The sequence below is a fragment of the Dipodomys spectabilis genome, unplaced genomic scaffold (genome assembly GCF_019054845.1).
Source record: "Dipodomys spectabilis isolate Male_0828 unplaced genomic scaffold, ASM1905484v1 ptg000207l, whole genome shotgun sequence".
Lineage (NCBI taxonomy): Eukaryota > Metazoa > Chordata > Mammalia > Rodentia > Heteromyidae > Dipodomys > Dipodomys spectabilis.
In genome coordinates, this window is record NW_024870884.1 from 11,285,899 (window position 1) to 11,308,484 (window position 22,586).

The 22,586-nt window shown below is 47.9% G+C and overlaps 1 protein-coding gene across 3 annotated transcripts in view; it reads right to left on the minus strand.

Annotated features, from left to right (window-relative positions):
- Window positions 1-220: 220 nt before the first annotated feature.
- The window catches only part of Lrrc20 (leucine rich repeat containing 20), a 71,484-nt gene continuing 49,118 nt past the window's right edge, over window positions 221-22,586 (minus strand). For all 3 annotated transcript variants that reach the window (XM_042696404.1, XM_042696406.1, XM_042696405.1), the window contains 2 exons: window positions 20,717-20,884; window positions 221-1,078 (listed from right to left, as the gene is read on the minus strand). In XM_042696404.1, coding sequence (XP_042552338.1) covers window positions 924-1,078; window positions 20,717-20,884 — 323 coding nt within the window. In that variant the 3' untranslated portion in view covers window positions 221-923. The remainder of the gene's footprint in view (window positions 1,079-20,716; window positions 20,885-22,586) is intronic.

Below are 22,586 nucleotides of genomic sequence, written 5' to 3' on the forward strand. Positions count from 1 at the left end.
ATGGGGCTTGAACTCAGGGCCTGGGCACTATCCCTGAGCCTTTATTTTCCTCAAGGATATCACTCTACCACTTTAAGCCATAGCACCACTTCTGGTTTTTTGATGGTTAATTGGAGATAAGGTTCTCACAGATTTTCCTGCCTGGGCTGGCTTTGAACCATGATCCTCAGATCTCAGCCTCCCAAGGAGCTAGGATTACAGGTGTGAGCCAGCCTGGTGCCCAGCCCCATGGATTTCTTAATCATGAGGAAGTTACAGAGCAGCCTTGATTTGCTCCCCAGTGTCTCATCCTGCAGCTCCCAAGCTTCTTCATAACTATTTTCGACCAGCTGTAGGGCCATGCCACACCCTCCACAGCATCCAGAGGAATCCTGATTCTGGTTCCTGCCAGTCCTGGATATGGCCAAGACCAGGGCACTGTGAAGAGCTTCATCCAGCTCAGTTCTCAGGAAGCAATAAATAGGTGTCTTCTCAGCACTAGGAATAAGACCTCTAACACGAAGAGATCCCTTCCACCCCCAGAAGTTCAGCAGGGCTCATCTGCAGGCTCAGGGCGGGTGTCTGAGAATGTGGAGGAAAATCCTCCCAGGGTCTCAAAACAGGCAAAGGCTCCCCATCACCATTGTTCCTCTAAGTAACAAGACTCAGGGAGGGCAGGAATTCTACCCAAGTTTGCACAGCAGCTATGAATGCCTAGAGCTTAGGCTCAGGTGGGCCCTGGCCTCCTCCCTCTGGGCATCCCAGGCTGCCTACAGCACTAAGCTAGCTATCCTGGCCTGGCTGCGCCCCTCACTCTGCGCTGGTCAGCCCACCCATCCCCACTCCCCCAAGTTTGCCCTCCTATGGGCCTCTGGGTCTCCCTCCTCTCAGGGTGCCAGGCCAGTGGCCTCTGTCCCTTGCTGGGTGGGCACGAGGCGGGTGGTCTACGGTGGAGGGGCCCGAGCGCCTTCTGGAGACAGGAGCATGTCAAATTTGATGAGGGGTGGGGCGATCACGCGCACCTCGGCATTCAGTGGGTTGAAGCGGAGGTTGATGGTGCGCAGGGCAGGCATGGCGGCCAGCTTCTCCACTGGCACATCTGTGGGAACAGAAGGGAGAGGTTAGAGGGGTGGGCACACAAAGAAGGGCAATGGGGCATGCACATGCCATGGTACAAGCGCTCAGCTCTAGCTACAGGTACAGTGGTAGGGGCTATCAGGAGCCCTCCAGGATATCTGCAGCTACTTGGAGGTAAGAGCTTCTATGAACAAGAACCAGTTGTGGGCTGGGAAGGTGGCTTAGTGGTAGAGTGCTTGCCTAGACTGCATAAAGCCCTGGGTTCAATTCCTCAGTACCACCTACACAGAAAAAGCCAGAAGTGGCTCAAAGTAGAGTGCTAGCCTTGAGCAAAAGAAGCTCAGGGACAGGTTCCAGGCCCTGAGGCCAAGCACCATGACTGATTAAAAAAACAAAACAAAACAAAAAAAGTTGCTTCAAAAAGTTAAAATATAGACGGCGCCCAGGCCCAGAGTTCAAGCCCCATGACCGACAAAAAAAAAAAAAAGTTAAAATATAGGATTGCTGGGGCTGGGAAGGTGGCTCAGCGGTAGAGTGCTTGTCTTGCATGCATGAGGCCCTGGTTTGATTCCTCAGCACCACACAAGCAGAAAAAGCCAGAAGTGGCATTCAGCCTTGAGCTGAAGAGCTGGGGGACAGCGCCCAGGCCCAGAGTTCAGGCCCTAAAACTGACATATATACACATATATACACACCTATATATACATATGTGTGTGTGTCTATATACACATATGTATATATGATTGCCATGGGAGGCAGCACATGGACCCCTAGTAGAATGGGAAGAATGAAAGATAGGTACTTAAATGTTGGTACAGGAAAGCTCACAACAGAACAATTCACAACAGCCAAGTGTCCATCAGTATACACATGGAATATTATTTACCTGTGAGAAGAAATTAAGTTTTTTCTGGTCTTAGGGCTTGAACTGAGGGCCTGGGCACTTCCTTGCGCATTTTTTTGCTTAAGGCTAGCACTCTACCACTTTGAACCACAGCACTGTTTCCTGTTTGTTTTTTGTTTGGTCTTGTGGTTTTTTTTTTTTTTTTTGTGGTTAATTGGAGATAAGAGTTTCACAGGCTTTCCTGCCTGGGTTAGCTTTGAACCACAATCCTCAGATCTCAGCCTCCTGAGACGCTAGGATTATAGGCATGAACCACCAGGACCAGGCAGGAATGAAATTCTGATACATATTTTGACATAGATGAACCCAGACAACACTGTTAATGAGAGGGGAGGAACCAAAGGACAAATACTGTATTATTCCCTTTCTAAGGCATGTAGAATAATGATGTTCATGGAGACAGACGGTAGAATTGGAGTCATAAGGGACTTGGGGAAAGGGCACTGAGGCATTATTGCTTAATAGTTAGAGTGCCTAAGTGCAGAAACCTTTTAGAAATGGATGGTGTCCATGGGAGTACAACACTGTAAGTGTCACTAATGCTACTGAGTAGTGAAATGGTGAAAATAGCCAGGGATAGTAAGGCATGCCTGTAATCCCAGCACTTGAGAAGCGGAGGCAGGAGAATGGTGAGTTTGAGGACAGCTTGGGCTACACCGGGAGTTCCAGGTCAACATCAGTAACATAGTGAGTCTCGGTTTCAATCAATACATAAAATGGCAAAATTTGTTATGTATAATGTCACAATTTTAAACAATAATGTCCTATGTCAAAACCCACTGACATGCCAGACACCAGTGGCTCACGCCTCTAATCCTAGCTAATCAGGAGGCTGAGATCTGAGGATCATGGCTCAAAGCCAGACGGGGCAGAAAAGTCTCCATGAACTCTTATCTCCAATTAACCACTCAAAAACTGGAAGTGGAGTTATGGTTCAAAGTGGTAGATCACTAGCCTTGAGCAAAAAGAGCTCAGGGACAGTGTGCAGGCTGATTTCAAACCCTATGACTGACAAACAAAAAAACAAAAAAAACCCAACACTGACTGTGTACTTCTAACCTATGAAATAAGTGACAAGTGAATTGCACAGCTATAAAAACACAAAGTGCATTATGCTCATAAAGGGAAGAATATTCTTGCCGCGAGAGAAAAGGGTGCATTTGCTCATAGGTGTAATTCTTAATGACTTTGGCGCCATTCTCCATCTTGCCCTGTCTTTCTGCCCCCTGTGAGCTCCTAAAGAGGGAGACGTGACTGTCTTGGCCCCACCTAGGGCAGAAATGTGACCTCATTAAGACTCTTCACGGGCCTCCCTCCCTCCTGTGTCATTGCTCTGCGAGAGTCTCTGGTCTGGGACTTTCCAGGTTAGATCAATGCAGATCATCACCCGCAATGGAATGTTCTCTAGAAGCAAAGCCATTTATCTCCAGCTCCAGCTCTGCTCTCCAACCTCCAATGTGTAGAAATGGGACATCTAGTTTCAAATCATCATCCACTGGATTGATATGAAGATAGCAGGGCATGCCTCAAAGATCACCTAGAAAGCCACTTTGCAGCAAATGCAGTTAACAGTGGATCTCCTAATACCAGTAGGCTGTTATAAGTGAAGAGCCAGAGCACATCATCTGGATCTGGGGCTGAAGCCCTAGCGCTACTACTTTCTGGCATCATCCCTTCCTACCACTGTGACAGAGAGCCTTCCTTTTGTGTTATGATGAGATCAGGAGTATGTGTCTTTCTCAGGATACCACACCAGGGGGCAAAAGGTCCATCCCTTCTCATTCTTTTTTGAGCCATGCTTTTGGCCCTTTTTGCTATCATCATCATCATCATCATCATCATCATCATCATCATCATCATCATCATGATTATTGTGTGTATGCACACAGCGTGTGCCAATCCTGGAGCTTGAATTCAGGGCCTGGGCCTGGTCCCTCAGCTTTTTTGCTAAAGGTTGGAGCTCTACCACGTTTGGCTTCTTGGTGGCTAATTGGAGATAAGAGTCTCATGGACTTTCTTGTCTGAGCTGGCAGATCTCAGCCTCCTAAATAGTTAGGATTCTAGGCATGAGACTTCAGGTCCTGGCATCATTATTTTTCAAACAGGGTCTCAAATTTATGGCCCAGATCGGCTTGGACCACAATCTTCCTATGGATACTTCCCACATAGCTAGGATGACAGATGCACACCACGCTTCACTTTTCATTGACTGGATGGGAGAACTCTCAAATTTTTTGACTAGCCTTGAATTGTGATCCTCCCAAACTCCCCTTCTCAAGTACCTAGGATTATAAGCATGAATCACCACACTGATTACAAAGCCATCTTGAATGTTAATTTTGATCATCCGGTCAGTGTGGCATTCTGTTTCCCCACTACATAATTACTATTGGTTTTTCCTTCCTTTGCAATTAGCAAGAGATCCATGGGGACATATTTCAAGAAGCATGCAAACATCAGTCGCCTAGCCAACATTTCACATCCCTTGCCCCTAGGTTTAGCAGACACAGAGGGTTCTCACTCATTTGATCTTCACAAACTAATGATCTTCTAATACCAGCCAGCTCTCAGCATGTCTAAGTAAACCATAGCCTGCTCTCTGTTCTTATGAACCAGTTTATTACTAACATGGACCCCCATGGGTCTAGTGATTTGTAGGTCTTTATTGTATTTGATTAATTTGGTGCTCATGTTATTCCGGATTTGGCCAGTGGGAGCCCCTTGAAATGGTTCCTTGGATGGCACCCAGGGCCTTGAACACACTAGGCAAGTACTCTACTACCAAGCTCTACCTGCCCCTGTCCCCCCACCCCCACCCCCCAGTAGCCCAGTCCTTCCCAGGGCTGCTGACATACTCCCAGCATTTTGAGACATGCTTCCTTAATTTCTGGAGATTCATCACAAGCCTTCCCTGCTCAGTCCTAGAGTCATCCACATCTGGGAAGAATTCTGAGTCCTTTTCATGGCAAAGGGCTTTAGTGCCCACTAACAAGAGTGCTACTAAGGCACATTGTATAGTCCATGCATAGAGCCCATGTATAGCTCACCCACCGGCTAATATTGCTGCCATGTGCTCCATGCCATGACCCTGGTGCACTCACCTCTCTGCTCTGCCAATAATGGATAGCTAGGTGGCCTAATCTGTCCTTAAGGGCTGCTGTGAAAATGTCTTTGGATACACATAAGGAGTGGGATCAATTGCTCCTTCAAAGGATGTGTGTGTGCATATGGTAAACCACTGCTTTTCTGAACTCCAGCCAGCTTTCTTAAGCCTCTAGTCTCCCTGTCCCTGCATGAACTTACTAGCCTCAGCTTTTTTTGGGGGGGAGGTGGGGGAAAGGGGAGTGTTGGAAGATAGTGCTTGTGTTAGAATGGGTTCCCAATTCACAGGAAGAACACTGGCTACAGGAAAGACAGTGGTTTTCACTAGATGTCTGGCAAGTGGGTTAAGAGAAGGACAGGAGTAAGCCCTGGAAGAGGTGCTGAGGAGGGGCTAGTTCTAGAGACTGGGAAGGCTAAGGTAGGAAGGAGACAGGCTGTTCCCAGAACTCAGAACACAGGGCTATGTGGGGTAGACCTACCCCAGGGAACAGAGAAAAAAGCTGAGTGATTAGCGTTCATTAACACCACCCACCTCCTTCAGATGCAAATGTGGATGACACACTTGCCAGCAGCCTGGCCTGGCTTCTCCCGGTTGCCTGTGGTAGTTGTAGGCTCTCTTCTTTCAAGGTGGCTCCCACTTTCCCTACCACTAATGAAAGAGGAGAGAAGGGCTTATTGCTAAGCTGGGTGTCAGTGGCTTGCTCTTGCTTGTAATCCTAGCTGTGAAGGAGGCTGAGAGTTGAGGATAGTAATTCAAAACCAGCCTGGATAGTAAAGCACATGAGATTCTTAACTCCAATTAACCAGAAAAAAAATTGAAAGTGGAGCTGTGGCTTAAGTGGTAGAGAGCCAGCCATGAGAGAAAAAGCTCAGGCCTGAGTTCAAGCCCCAATACTGGCACGCGCGCGCGCGCGCGCGCGCGCGCACACACACACACACACACACACACACACACACACACTCTCTCTCTCTCTCTCTCTCTCTCTCTCTCTCTCTCTCTCTCCTTGGACTATGCTTTCCCTGACCAGGTGTGTGTGGGATCCACTCTGTCTTTCATCATCCTTTGCAACTGCATTTTAAGCAATGAAATCATTTCATGGGCGTCAACTTCCATGGAACACACAAGTAAACCAAGGCTCAAGGCCTTGCCTAAAGGATCCAGAAAAGGAGGAAGATTCTGGGCCTTGCTCTACAGAGTTCCTTATGATGACCTATTTTGTACATAAGGAAACCATTGTCACCAAGCCAGTGAGTGGTACAGGCTGGGCAGTCCTGATCCCGAAGCCTAAGTGTTTCATCCCTCACTCAGAGAGTCAAGGCCAAGGCCAAGACCAGAACCCAGTCTCCCTGCTCTGACCTTCAGTCTCTTAAGGGTTGTCAAGACATCCTTTTTTCAGGCTGAGAATGTGGCTTAGTGGTAGAGTGCTTGTCTGGCATGCATGAAACCCTGGGTTCAATTCCTCAGTACCACATAAACAGAATAAGCCAGAAGTGGCACTGTGGCTCAAGTGGTAGAACGCTAGCCTTGAAGAAAAGCTCAGGGACAGTGCCCAAGCCTTGAGTTCAAGCCCCAGGACTGGCAAAAAAAAAAAAAGAGAAAGAGACATCCATTTTTCAGGGATGGAGGAACAACTTTTGTTAATCTATCTCTCCTGCCACTGAAGGTTATTAGTGATGCCTCAGTTTCTCCAGAGAGGGTTATATTGGAAGCTAAGGACCCTTCCCATGCTAGACTCCACGGCTTCTCTGTTCCTCAGCCAGGTTGGTCTACAGCCTGCACAGCAGCCAGGGATTTCCCTGGAATGCCATTGTCCTGGGTCTTCAGAACATGACACAAATATCAGCTTTAGCCCAGCCCTGCACCTCCAGGCCTGGTTCTCAGCCTCTCCAAAGTCTACGACACCTCTGAACCACTCTGCGAAAGGCTGTCCTCAGTCTCCACAGGTGCAGAGCAAGAGTGGGCTGGATCTTTTTCACTCAATTTATCTGTTAGAAGGCATCCAGGCAGCTAGATCAGAGGTAGGTCACCAGAGTGAGTCAAAGCTGGAAGAATTGGCCAATCAGAGCAGATAAACTAGCCAGTGATAAGCCCAAGAGGTTGGCTGGGAATTTCTAGATAAACGCTTCAGGAATTTAATTTATCCTCCCAGCACAGAGAGAGAGAAAGCTGAACAGTGGAGGATATAAAACACCTGCATTTTGTGGACAAAGAAACCAAGGGTAAAGGTATCAAATAAGCCTTAGCCATGTTAGCCCACCAGTAGCACAGGTAACAGAAGCTAGCTTATTGGCCTTTGGCACACCTGAAGAGGAAAGGAGCCTCCATTTTTCCTTCCATACTGTGGGCCACTCCTCATCCCCAACCACCAGAGTCCTGCTGTTCCTCAAATCTCAGCTGAGAAGCCACCTCATGTTGCATACTGCGACGGACCAGCTCGGCCGGAGCACTGGGACCGACGGGACAGGGATCTCGGGATAGGTGGGCATACTTTACCTTGGTCCCCCTCTATTTACTTCTGTGCAGGTACTGACAGGCTTGAACTCAGAGCCTGAGCATTTTTACCACTTAAGACTGGTGCTCTACCTCTTGAACCACAGCTCTACTTCCAGCTTATTGCTAGTTAATTGGAGTTAAAGTCTCTCTGACTTTCCTGTCTAAGCTGGCTTCAAATCACAGTCCTCAGATCTCAGCCTTCTAAGTAGCTAGGATTACAGGCATGACCCAATGACACCTGGCTTTCCTCCAAACTTTCTTAACTCACATGCCATAGCTTTCTTGGTAACCTGTGTGTTCACACCTGTAAGTGTGATCTCTGGCCAGTGCCCAACAGGCTCAGTAGCTGTTGGATGAATAAATGAGTGAATGAATAAATGAGTAATTCTTAGACCAGAAGTCCCTTCTGGCTTAAACTCATCCTGACCTGGGTACATAACCACCTCCTTCCCCGCTCACCATCACTACCTTATCAAGTCTATAACCACAGCTGCATTTATGAGTTGGAATCCCTAGCTGGCGAGATGGATCACATTTGTAATTCCAGTTACTGGAGAGTCAGAGATTGGGAAGAATGAAGTTCAAGGCTGGCTATGGGCAAAAAGGCAAAATTTGCCAGGCATGTGTGGTGGTGTGTGCTTGTCACCTGAGCTATACAGTAAAGCACAAATATAGGAGGATCATGGTCAAAACTAGCTCAGACAGAAACATGAGATCCTATCCCCAAAATAACTCAAGCAAAAACGGCTAGAGTTATGGCTCAAGTAGTAGAGTACTTGCCTAGAAAGCATGAGGACTTGAATTCAAACCCTAGTACAGTTTTAAAAAAGCAAAAACAAGAGAACAAAGCAATACCAAAATGAGTTAGAATCCATCTCCAGCCCAATCTATTCTATGCACATTTGCCAAACAGGGCCAAGTCTCTGTGAACCAAAATTATGACAATTTAGAGAAAGGAAGAAAAATATTGATGAGCAAAAATAAAATCCCCGTATCTCAACACCTGGAATTAGTGGCTGCTAACGTATTAGCAAATGGCCTCCTAGACGCCATGCTGGAATATACTTGTCCTCCAGATGGATTTTAATCATCTTTCAGATTACAAATCAGTGACAGTTTTCTGGTATGGATGAGCCACTCAGACTCCTGCTTCTGCTGTTGGACTGACAGCTTGTCTCCAACTTACTTCTTACTGTTTCTGATAATGACAGGCTAAGTCCAACAAGCTCTGAGTTATTTCCTTCATTTTTGGCCAACAACTGTAGAATGAAGGATATGAGGTAGATTCTACAATCCTTTTTGAAGCCAGAGTGACTTCCCTTAAATCTCCCAACATTCCCAAGTACACAAAAGGGACTTCTTTTTGCAAACCCTCATGTCCTAGGTGAGAACTAATGTCAAAGACTCAGTAGCTCTTGGCAGGGAAGAAAGCCAGGACAAATGAAACAGCTACCTGCCTACCTGGCCCTCCTCCCAGCTCAGACAGGAGCTCCCTGGCTTCCTACCTAGCCATACCCTGGGAGGCTTAGAGTAATTAACTGTAGCAGAGTTCTTGATATTCATAAAAATCACTTCCTGAGGCCAGCTTGACTTCATTGCGTTAACCATTAGCATTATTGACTGGTCAACTTGCTTTATGCCAGCTGAGAAGCAGAAAAAGTAAATAAGATCACTCTGGAGAACTGTTATGCATCCCTATGACTCCATGGTCCCAAAGGACCCCAGGTGGAGGTGAGTCCAGGGAAGTGAAGGACTGGTGAGCTCCATGCACACAAGCAACCCAACAGAGAAGAGAGAGGGTTAGCGACAGCTAAGATCAAGGACATCTTGCTGAAAGCTGGGGGTGTGCTCAAGTGGCAGAACATTTACAAAGGAAGAACAACATACTAAACACACACACACACACACACACACACACACACACACACACACACACAAAGCAGGCCAACTATGGGAAGCTGGTGAGGAGGGAGAGGTGCCTGGGATAGGTATGCATTTGGGTCACACTCACACATTTTCCTTAGACCATGCTCACAGCTGGATGGAGCTAAGTGGGCACTAAACCTCTCCCAACTACACAAAGCCTTGAACATCTCTGTGGGAACAAGGCAGGAAGCCAACAGAAATAGAACAGCCCTTACCCCCTACCATTTGAGCTACAGCTCCACCTGCAGCTTTTTGCTTGCTAATTGGAGCTAAGAGTCTTATGGAGCTGGTTTTGAACGTCAATCCTCGGGATCCTAGCCTCTTGAGTAGCTAGGTGTGAGCCTCCATGGAGGGCTGAGCGGGAACAGAGTGTCCAAGTGCACTGATGGAGAGACTACAGCCACAGACTGAGGCTCTCAACTTGGCTCAACCATTCAGGGTAGTACTATCTCCGACAGGGCCTGAGCATTCATCAATCTCTGTCTTGTAAGATTAGATCTTGCTCTTTAGCCCAAGCTTGCTTCAAACTCTCAATTTTGTGTCAGCCTCCCAAGTGCTGTAATTACAATTGTGAACCACCACACTTGGCTCTTAATCTCTCATCTTTAAAACAGCCTTCTGCCTCTTGGTCTGTCAGTGGGGCCACAGTGACATGGAGAAGACCACAAGATGCTATCCAAGCAGGATAGTTACTAAGGTGCAGAATGTGGTAGGCAACCCTGTGCAGAGGATGAGAAACCAGGAACATTTTAAGAATCCACAGTGAGCCTAAAACATATGCACGTTTGTGTGTCTGTGTGCTGGCCCTGGGACTTGAACTCAGGGCCTGGGCGGTGTCCCTGAGCTTTTGTACTCAAGGTTAGCATTTTACCACTTGACCCACAGTGCTACTTCCAGCTCTTTTGGTGGTTAATTGGAGATAAGAATCATGCCAGGCACCGGTGACTCATGCCTGTAATCCTAGCCACTCAGGAGGTTGAGATCTGAGGATCACAGTTTAAAGCCAGCCCAGGCTATAAACTACTAGAAAACTGGAGGTGGCACTGTGGCTCAAGTGGCAGAGTGCTTGCCTTGAGCTGAAGAGCTGAGGAACAGTGCCCAGGCCCAAAGTTCAAGCCCCATGACCAACCAAAAAAGAAAAAAAAGAATCTCATGGACTTTCCAGCTCAGTCTGGCTTTAAACCTCGATTCTCAGATTTCAGATTCCAGAGTAGCTAGGATTACAGGCATGAGCCACCAGCACCCAGGTACAAAAACATTTTATATCCTTGAATTTAGGAGCTTCCAGGGGAGAGAGAAAAGCAAAGGAGAAAAGACGAGTTTCCATTCCTTCCTCCTTACCCTAGTTGGGACAGCAAAGTCAGGCTAAGAGACATAGAAGACAATCATCGGCCACACCTCTCTATTCTGGGTCTGACATGCAATCAGAGTCTACTCACAACATTTCTCTTAATAACATTGTCTTCTTGTGGCTCTGGAGATAACTTGATGAGTAGCTCAATTTACCAGGCCCATGCCTAGCAGTTATCAGCCTCCTTGGAGCCCTTCCTCCTCCCACTGCAGCCTTGCTCTCCACCACTGGAAGCTCTTACTTAGATGCTCTGGAAAGGGCCTCAGGGATAATGACAATTTCCCTGTCATTGTGGCTCAATTGCCTGTCTTGTCTAACTTCCAAGTGCATGAACAGAAGGTGACAGGCTGTGGTCAGGTACTGAGGGCTCCTTTCTAAATCCTTCTCTATCAGGGGCAATTAATGTAATTAAAACCAACTGTGTTAACCTTTCTGGGCATTACCTGGTAAGACCCCCTTCCAATTGGAAAAATGAAACAAAATTCAGGATAACCCACTGGGTGGGACCTGCCCTGAAGTTATGAAATAAGCTAAATGGGAGGCATGCTGGAGATGAGGATACAGGCTAATGGAAAGGATGTCTGCAATGCCAGGGAGCTGAGGAAGGGGCAAGGAAGTGGGGTAGGTCTAGTCTATGGTATGCCAGCATGTGTCCAACAATCTACTCTTGCATTTGTAGCATTTGTACACTTTTAATTTTCATAGTGTATATCCTCTCACCAGGCTGATTTCAAACAACCACCCTAAGGGTCCTCCCAAACATAGCACCCTGCCCCGACTATGTTGAATAACACATCGGACCAGACTGCAGGCTCCTGGGAGAGGGAACTACAGCTTGGTCATCTCCCCACCAACACTGGGATTCTTTTACATAAACCTGCACTTTTAAGACTGGCCTGGTGTTTCACTCTCTGGGGGCTGTCAGTTGCATTTGGCTTTCTGACATTCCTGCTGGAAATGCCAGTGAGCCAGCCATGCTAAGGGAAACTATGAAAGGGAGGTTCATGGGCCTGGGTTGGCAAAGCAGCAAGCCCAGGGACATGTCAGACAGTCAGCTGGAGGGAAGATGCAAATGCAGAGAGCTGTGCCCTCCAGCCAACTTCTTCTTCTGGTCCCAAGTTTGTTATACTCTTCCCAAAGGCACTGGAGGATGGGGATGGGTATAGCTCCTCAGGGAGCTAGAATGAGGTTTTAGCAGTACACATTTATATCCATCTCCCCTCCATGCTTGGTTCATGTGTGCTTCTAAGCAGAGATGAGACTCCATGCTTGGAGCAGAAGAATGCTCCAAGACGCTTCTGTCTCACTTGCACAAAGAAATCATTTGGAGAGTTCTTGAAGGTCATGAATTTGGAGTCTATTAGATATTCTGATTTAATGGGCATGGGATGTAGTCTGGACTCAGAGGTGTAGAAGCTTGCTGGTTAATGTGATCAGGCAGCTAGTTTGCACACCTCTGTGAGGATTAATGAAAGAAGCTGGGGAAGTACTGGCAGGGAGCATTCCCACACAGGAAGCCATCTTCCTGTGTGGGATGAGCCATCAGGACGAGGCTGATTGCCTGTGGGATCTGTTTCATTACCTTGAATTGTCTCTCCATTCCAAGCAGGAGCGTCTTCCCTCCCACCCACCATTCTACCCCTCTGTCATAACTTCCCTATGGCTGGGGTTCTGCAACTATGTGCTAACTTTTCTCTCCCTGTCCAGTCTCCACCTCCTGAAACCAAACCAAAATGCTGTCCTGTAAAGCTGGGGCTTTACAGGAGACTGCTTGGCTTAGAATCCTGGTTCAAACCCAGATGGTGTGCTCTTGGCCAAGTTCCTTAACTTTCCCTGTGCTTCAAGGTTTCAATGAGAATTAAGCCACAGCATCCTTGAGAAGAGCTGGGGTAAAGTGGGTGGTCACTAAAGACATTACTATAACCCACCATGCAAGAGTCTCTCTTCATATCTCAGCTTGGGACCTGGCACAAAGTGGACACTCACATAAATCCATGTCCATGCCTCTACAAGCTTCTTATGCCCTGGATAAAGGCTTGATCATCAGGACCATCGAGTGTTCTCCAGCACTTTAGACAGAGCCAGGGATAGAACTGGCCAATGAACACAGCGTGGAAGCTTTTGGTTGTGTTTTAATCCAGTGTCAACGAATTCCTTGCTGTTCACCTGTGTGCTGCCCACAGAACACCAACAGTATTCTGGAGTCCTGGTTTATCAAGGCTTCACCACACAGTAGCCAGCACAGAGGACGCCATTTGGACAGAGATGAAATGTGTGGGAAGTCTGCTTAGATGTCCTGTGTGCAGACATGTGTGAGTAGAGGCTGCAAACAGAAGCTGATCTCATCTGGAGTCCAGGAGTCACCACTTATTTGCATCAATCGATATTGAAGTCTGTTTGTTTACTTTCAAACCTGTCCCCCCACCAGGACTGCACAGCAGGTGGGCAAGCCCTGCACCATCTGCTTAATCGCTTTCCAAAGGCTGGCAGGCAGGAACTCTGCCTGCACCAATTACTTAATGAGCTCTAGAGTACTAGAAGAAGAGTGTGACACAGAGGGCACCAGGCTGCCACCACCTTGGAGGGTAAGCCATCCTTCCCAAGGGATCAAATCCTGACCAAGCTTGAAGGTTGCTTTGATTACCACCTCTTCTCAGATACTAAATGGCCATCTCAAATCCCTTGGTGAGGAAGAAAGGGAGTAGGGGAGAGGAAGAGGAAGGTTCTGCCATGCTAGCACCTACTGTCAGTTCCCTGCAGCCGGCCTGCCAGTTTGTACAGCCGAATTGTTACTTCTGAGTCTTTCCAAGTTATCTCAAGATCACCGACTGACCTTGGGTGACTCACCGAGGTCTTGCTCAACTCTCACAGTCCATGATTACATTCTTACTTGCCCTCATCTCGCCTGCCCTTGGTCTCCTAACAGCCACCACCAGCTAAGCAGAGAGCTCCTTGCTCATCAGCGCTGCTCTAAGTTCCACATAGATAAACCCTCTCAGAGGAGGAAATGGAAAAGATGAGAGACAAAACAAATTGCTGGAAAGAGAAATCCACTGACTTCCCTGAGCCCTTGCCATTAGGGGTAGCTCCTCAGTCTTGCAGTGGAGGAGGGTATGAGGCTCACTTCAGACTGTCAGGGCCCCACCCAAAACCGTGACACACAAACCACCCCCTGACACCCACAAGGCAGCCTTGAAGATCTTAGGCTCCACAGCTGCCCTTGCCCTTCAGTTCTTCACCTTTCTGATTACTGGAGGAATGAATTTCTCTGGAGAGTTTCACTAATGGCGTTCTGGCAATAATTGTTGGCAGCCTGGCCTTTAGTGATTTTTGGAAATACCCTTTCCCCCTAGATACCCAGGAGGATTATTGCTTCCCCTAATCCATGAGCCCGATGGGTGAAGCCTAATGGGGGAAGGTGCTTTGTAATGAGGAGGCACCACAGTGAGACAGATACTTCTAATTATCTACACAGCCAGGACTTAAAGAGGCCTCTCCAACGTACACTCTAAAAGTGCAAAGGTCTTGCTCAGCAATACCAGTCCACAAAGAGGAGCTTTACACTTTATAAAATGCTGTGGCTAGTCATAGTGGCATACATTTGTAATCCCAGCACCCAGGAGGAGAGGCAAGAGGATTATGAGTGTGAGGTCAGCCTAGGTGACACAGCGAGATCCTGTAGAAATAAAACAAAATAATAAAAGCCGAGTATTCATCAGTGCCATCGGTCCTCTAAAGGGCTGTGAGGATACAGATACAGACTATCCTTTCTAGTTTTGGATGTGGAAACTGAGTCACTGTCTTCAATTAAATGACCTTGAACAGGTGGTCAGTAGTGAAGCTGAGAACTAGATATAGATCTTCAGCTTCCATTGATTCTACCATCCTTAAAGTGCGAAGCAGGAAGCTTATCAATGTCAATTATCTCCTTGGCAGAAATGGCTTGGTCCCTGTCTGTGAGCTGCATGGGGCTAAGTGATCTGGAATGGTAAAGAATATGCTTCAAGGTGTGTGCATAGGGCAGGAGGAGGGGAAAAGGACTCCTAAGGGCCAGGCAGAGTGCCACAGTTCCATTGGGGCTGCCAGAAGTAGAAGCAGCATCTTCTGCCTCATGGGTCCTGAGTGCTAGCCTCTAGGTAAGTCACCCAACAAACTGGAGGGCAAGGAGTGAGAATGAGGCTGCTCATGGCCAGGATTGGGGTGCTCACAGCTGTATGTGGCTAGTACTAGAGTGTACCAAGTGATAGGAGAGATGGCAGAAGGTGATCACAGACTCCCAAGACACCAGCCCTGAGTCTGGGGATGCAATCAGTTTCTCTGTTCTGCAGACAAGGCAATGGAGGCTTGCAGAGATATGGTGGCCTGCTTGTGTCTGCAATGTGCCTAGGACTTCAGACTTGTGCCTTTTCTGCCATTAGACACTGAGAAGCAAAGGAAAGGAAGGAGGCTGCGCAGGAGGTGACTATGGACGATGGTCAGGGTTGAGTGGAGAGGACCTAGATAAGCCATGGGGAGAGAAGAGTACACTGACTTCTATTTTTTAAAATCACCTTGGGAGGTAGCGGGTGAATGATCTCCCTTCCTGTGCTAACCAGAAGAACAGGCAGGTGCACTTGGGGCATACACTGAGAAGTTCCCCTGTCCCTTCAGGGTTCAAGGTGCCTTGTGCACCAAGGCCACACAGTGTGACTGATGTCTCCCAGACAGCATAGCTTCCCTCCGTGCCCTGTGAGAGACTCTGGACCTGGGCTATAGGAAAGCCTACTCCCACGCCACCTAGAACTTAATGGGGCAAACAATTGTCAGGGGACCTTAGTAAGCATGTGACATCCATCTTTTGCTGTAGCCACAGAAATTCTGATTTAGGAAGTATGAGAAAAGGGCCAGGAAGCTGCACTTTGAATAGGTGGTCTTGGGTATGGGCTCTGAAGAGCATGGCCAGGAAATTCTTCAAGTGGAAGGAGTTGTGCTTGGGAGAATGGTGAGACCAGGACCCGTAGATGGTACCTGCTGCTTAGGAGAGGGTCCTGCCTTGACGCTTCCCAGCTACACAGTTCACCTGGGATCTTTTCAGCTGTACATCCCGATTTGGAAGGCAGGAAGTAGAAGTTGAAGTTCTGAGTTTCTACCAAGCTCTCAGGGGATGAAACTGGGAAGTGAGAGCCCAGGAGAGGTTCTTCAGCAAGCATCACAATTACCTGAAGAGGGAGGCAGCTAGTTAAAGCAGACCTTTGTCCTCCACCTGGTTTCTGGATTGAGTAGGTCTGGGATAGGAACTGAGAAAGGGCATGATTCAACTTCTACTGATCCTAGGACCCCACATAGTGGCTGGGATAGTGAGAAATGAATAGCACAGGGACAGAATGGAACAAATGAAGCCTGAAGCATCCCTACAGAATACAGGGCCTCTCTCTCTCTCTCTCTCTCTCTCTCTCTCTCTCTCGTGTGTGTGTGTGTGTGTGTGTGTGTGTGTGTGTGTGTGTGTGTGTGTGTGTTGGTCCTGGAGTTGAGTTCTATGTGTGTCAGCCTAGGTACTGTCCCTGAGCTTTTCCATTCAAGTTATCATTTGAACTACAACTCCACTTCTGGATTTTTGGTGGTTAACTGGAGATAAACAGATCATGCACTTTCTTGTCTGGGCTGGCTTCAAACTGAGATCCATAGATCTCAGTCTCTTGAGTAGCTAGGATTATAGGCATTAGCTACTGCTGCCCACCAGTCTCTTAACTGCAGTTGCTTTGTTTGATAAAAGCACTTGTTCTTTGTTCTCTCCAAAGGAGTGTGAGGCAGAGTGGGGAAAAACCAGGGAATTTAGAGTTACAGGAAGTTAGAATTCTAGCTTAATTGAAATAGTCTCTTGCTTGGCAAATAAAATATTCTAAATCCGTGATTTCCTCCTCACCCCCACATGTTCTGGCACTGAATTGCTATGTAGCAGCAAGTTAGGAGAAATTCATGATGCTGCCATGCCCACCTTCAAGTCACGTGGCAGCTACTGGGGTGAGAGAGCTAACTCCTTCATCTTCCTAAGACTCGGAACGCGGGGCCCATCATGGACCCACATCACTGCTCTTGGTCACACTAGTGCCTTACCTTCTCACAAGTCCTCCCTGGATCCTCCTGGGAGCCCCATCCCTCAAGGACATATGGCAAGGACACCTGGACAGCTGTGTGCTCTCTTCCTGTGGGCCATGGTTCCTCCCCTGCTGCTGACCATTTCCTATCTGGTGGCCTCATGCTTGCTCTCACTAATACCTGCAAGCAACTCAAGACCAGGATAGACAGTTCTTTCATTCAATCTCTGCAGACTCCCCACCTCTCCAGAGACCAAGTCTCCCCAAGCACTCTTGTCCATAAATACTTGAAAGCTTCCATATAGAGTTGATGCCCTGTATCCCTATGTTCTGCATAAAAAAACATTTGTATCTATACTGAGCATGTACAGTCATTATTCCCTAAGCAATGCAATAAAGCAACCATTTATATGCATTGCAATGTGTTAAATATCATAAATTTAAAGTAAATGATGGTTATATAATACGATGATTATATAAATACTTCTATCTTAGATAAGGAAACTTTAACCTATACAGGTTTTGGTAACCCCAAGGGTCCCAGAACCAATCTTCCATGAATACTAAGAGACAACTGTACCCTTTTCTGGCTTGGAAAATATAGACACCATCTCATATCTCAGCAGCAACTTGTAAATGACTGCTTCCTGAACAAATGGTCTAAGCTACAACCCCTCCTTCTTTGGAATGCTCATAGCAAACAAGTGCCTCACAGGCCAGTGCCTCACGACCCAGGAGGCTTCCCACCTGGGTGGGAAGATTAGGAGGCTAGATGGATGAAGCTCCTGACCTGCTCCACTACTGTTCATCTGAACTGGGCCTAAGATTTGGCCACAGGCAGAGGGAGTAGTAAGATCTGAGGAAGGACTTCCAGATCAACAACACAGGTTATTTGGGGATGAAAGCGAATGAGGAGGGAAGGAGATTGTATGGTATGGAAGTATGGGCTGGGGCAGATAGGAGGCAGGCATCTAAATTGACTGAGAGCAGACACAAGATCTCTGTGGAACAATTTGGTATTTTTTTAACTATGCCCAACAGCAAGAAATACAATTTTCTGTCATGACCTACCCCCGCCCCAGAAAATATATATGCATATATGTATACCTGTGCATGCGTATAGTAAAACTGAAATTAAAAGTTACACAATAGTAATTACCATGTTACATGTGACAGGGCTGACATTTTTTATTCTACTGAAAATTACTGGTCTCAGTCTAATAATTTGTCATTACAGTTCCCTACTGGCTCATGACCTGTGACAGAAATAACTGCCTCACTGGGTCTTGGGTATGTTCCAGGCATCCAGGCTGTGGAATTCTGCTCTACCATTCTCTCAAGCAACAGAGTGCCTGCTGTGTGCCTGTGGGAGCTGGTGTATCCACAGAGGAGAGAGCAGAGAAGAGTGACATATACAGACCAGAGGGCTGACTGTACAAGATGGTGGCAACCAGGGCAGCTGCATGCTGCAGAGATCCATCATGTGAGGACATTCAGCCACCAGGACAAACATTGCCGCTTCCAGGGCTGAACTTTGAAAAGCAGACAGCTCCCAGCCTGACTGCCCCATTAAGGTCCCTGTCCCTCTCTCCTCCAAGAATGGAGCCCTTGGCTCATTCTCTTCCCCTTGGAATAGTCTAGAAGGGGGAGGAAGATCAAGTGACAGGAGGATGGGGAACAACAAGATGACCAGGTTGATCTTGGCAGCGTTCAGATGCTGTGAGCCTCCGGGTTTTTCTGGAGCCAGGCCAGAGCATCTTTGTGGAGGTTTCTTAGGACAGATGTCCTTCTAATGTGTTTGGGGCCTTTGTTTCAGAGCCATTTGTTCTCTACTTACTGAGCTAAAGGTCTAAGGTAACTCATGTATCTCTGAGATAGTTCTCATTTAAAATTTGTTTTATTTTCCCAGCACCCACTGAGGGTTCTGAAGGGGAAAGATAAACCCCTTGGAAGGCATCCAAAGCTCCTACTACTGTTATTCCAACGAGATCCTTCAGGGAATCAGCTACAACTTGAGAAAAGCAAAAGCTATTTCCACAGTGAAGAACATGCAGCTGGAGGCTCTCACCTCCTCCAACAAAGAGCCATGACAAATGGGGGCAGGGAGATGGGGGACAGTGGAGAGGAGGCTGGGAAGGTACTACTAGGGTTTGGGAGTGTTAAAGCTCCCAAGTAGCAAGAATGGATCAGGGAGAGAAAGAAGTAGGCAGGGCAATGGCTGCCCTTCCACATTTCCCCTCCCTCACACTGGGGAGTGAAAAATGACCCAAGACTCCTGCAGTGGGATGGCTCCCTGGGAACAGTAAGGCACCTGCTGCTTAGGGAAAAATAGAGGCCTCTACTGGACAGGGGTAATTCTCCTATTCTCCTGCCCCAGGATCTTCATATCCCCCAACCTGGCCCACGCTGGGCTATGCCACAGGCTGAATTGGAAACAGCCTAGTCACTGCTGTATCTCTTGCCTGGCCAGCTGTGCAATAAGCACTTGGCCTTGAATTTCTCTTCAGTTTCTAGGTCAGTCAAGTAGGGGTGATCACCCTGCAGATGCAATGTTGGTAAGCTGTAAGATGATCCACGTGTAACAAGTTATTACTGTCACTGTAGAAAGGCAGAGGCATGTGACTGTGGAGCTTCCGCTGCAGGGGTGCTGCTGTGAGATATTATCTCTTGTGGGGAAAGACGCATGGCCCACCTTGCCTCCCAGAGACCAGTCAAGAAAACCCCATGACAGATATGAGGTTGAGACTTTGGAATTATGTGTTTTCCTCTTGGCACTTCTACAGTTTCTCTGCAACCTGATGCTCTCTCCTAAAGTCTTAAGACCGGAGTTTACTCATCCAAACAGACCTGGGACAGCTATCATGGACAGTTCCCACCTCCCACCCAGCCAGGGTCTGCCTGCTGTGGGGCTCAGAGATGGGCTCATCACAGCATGAGACAGCCATTCCTATTAGGCAGTCCAAAACAGCCCCCCCCCACTCCCCTCCCCCCAAAAATAAAACCCCTTGCTTTTAGTCAAACGACATAATGACTATAAAGGGACTTAAAAAAATAAGAACAAAATTGAAAAAGATTAGAAGTAATAGCAGTAGCATTAGAATAAGCATTAAAGTTAGAAGCTCAGTGAGGTGAAATGCGGCCAGGCCAGCTGCAGGAGCAAGATAGAGAGATGAGGACCCAGAGACACCCAGCGAGTGTTCAGCTTCCTCTGGGAAGATGAGACTGCCGGCTGAAGAGGACACTCAGTTCTTCAAAGTCTTGATGAAGCAGATATGGAAGTGCTGCCAGAGAAGGGAGGGTCTTCCTCCAACCTCAGCAGACCCCAGCTCCCTGGGGCTGTAGTTTGGAGAGGATACATATGGGATTCTTGGTCTGCCCCCACCCACCCACCCACCCACCCACCCGTGGTAGGACCACAAGAGGCTGGGAGAGGGTATGCTTACACCAGAGAGAGGGTACGTTTACACCAGGAGCCACACAGAAGGTATTGTGGCATGTCTGCCCCGTGGCCCATGCTCATCCACATGGAGGCCTCTATGAAGGCAGGGGACTCGGGTAGGAATCAATGTTGAAAGGGTTACAGTTTAAGCATCTCAGAGATAGCCTAGGCTGACACATAGAGACCCAGAGAGGGATAGCTTGTGGTCCACAGTAGCTCAGCTCTTTCAGGAGCTCTGATCATCAACCTGCAGGATCACACAGTGGCTACCTTCTTAGGAGTCCCTCTCCTGACTGTAAAAGCGGAACCTCAAAGTTTCAGGCCCTGCAGAGTCTCATGCAACAGCAGCCCCAGACTGAGCTGGACTCACCCACAATTTCATTCTCCTCTAGGTTAATAGTCTCCAGTGCTGGCAGGGTGGTCAGCTGCTCAGGGAAGTCTTGGAACTGGTTCCGGGACAGATCAATAGACTTGAGGTGTTGCAGGCTGCTGACCTCATTGGGGAGACGATGTAGGAAGTTCCCTTCCAGGCGGAGTTCTGACACATGGAAGAAAGGAAAGAGAGATGAATGGGAAGGGGGACTGCTCAGAAGGGCATCAAGGAAATCCCAGACCTCCTCTCCCCTACAGGAAGTACTCTCAAGTAACTGATTCCATGTGTGTTCTACAGGAGGGTAATGTGCCCACGGCTGCCATGGCCTGCCACCATCTTTCCAGCAGTGATTGGTTTCTTTTGTGTTAGAATGAAGATTTTCCTGACAGAAGTCTGAGACTAGTAGGAGTCAGGATTCTGAGATGGGCAGTCTACCTAAGAGATACCCAGTTTTCAAGTCTTTCCCTGATCCAGGGTTCCGGGGGGCAGCCAAGTTCTTCCGTGTGTCATGTGTCCTTATTCTCTGCTTAGTCTTCACTGACCAGACATGGATGGATCCCTGCCCTAGAGAAGCTGCTCCAAAAGCTGACTAGCAACCTAATCAAGGGCCTGTGCATGAAGAGGTTGGGCCAGACAGTGACCAGAGACTTTAGCATAAAGGCTAAAGCTGAAATGCTGACAGAGAGGCTGAGCAGCCCCTGGGGGACCTATGTGAGGGGGAGAACCAAGATCAACAGGTGGGAAGCATAAAGCAGGGGCTGAAGGGGAGAATGGGGAATCCTGTTGCTTGGTGCCAGGCCCAACCTGCCATCTCCACCTGTTTACTCAATCACTTAGCCTAGTTAGGTCTCAGTTTCCTCATTCGAGCAGAAGGCTGATAAGTCCTGCCTCACAGGACCACTGAGGATTGACTGAGTCTGTTAACACAGATAAAAGCACCAGGAGAGAAGTAAGAGGGGGTCCTAGCTCCCATTCATATGTGACCATCCTGTGAGCCCCTCCTCTGTCTGATTCAAAGGAAACAGAGGATCAGGAATGTCATATGACCTGAAGAACATCTTCCCCCTCTTCTCTGGAGGCCCAGCTTTGTGAGCAGATGACTAGTGCAGCCATACAAGATCTCATGCTCAGAAGGGGCCTACCCTTGTGGTGGAATGTTCTGTAAGGCCTTCTCCAAAGTCTTCATCATTTTACCTTTGAATCTTTGTTCAGTAAGTATAACTAGGGTGGTAGAGTCTGAGCTCAAACACAACCCTGCCTTCCTGGTCCCTCTGGGGTGAGCTGTCAGTAGCTCCTGCTCCCTGGGGGGAGGCCCTGGATTTGCTTGGTGTCCTTTAGTTCCTATTCTGTGACTGATACAACCTCTACCCTTAACAGAGAGTCCAAGTCAGGCTCTGTGTTGTCAGGAGATCAAGGTGGGAACTGTTCCTAACCTCTGGCCCAGAATCCTTAGTATGCCAGTATCCATCAGTATGTCTGGTAGGCGGCCAGCTAGAGGCTAAGTTTTGACAAGTGTAAGCTCCCACCCTCCTGAAGCCTGTCCTAGCACCTACTGTGTTAAAAGACTCTTGGAGTTATCTGGCTGCTATGGGATAGGCCAGGGCAAAGCAGTTGGAAAAGAACAGAAAACAGCTACTGCCAGGCCCAAGAATGCTTGTGTGAGAGAGGAGGCCTTGCATTAGGGGAGGCCCTGGGCATTTGTGAGCCTGTGTTGTCTCTGTTCCTCCTTCCAACCTTTCCTAGCAAGGCTGGAATTCTTTCTGGCTCACTCAAAACACCTCCAGGAACCAGGCACATAATACAAGTTGTATAATTTCCTGATCTCATATGTGAGCTAAATGCTCTGATAATGGCACATAAAGCTAGT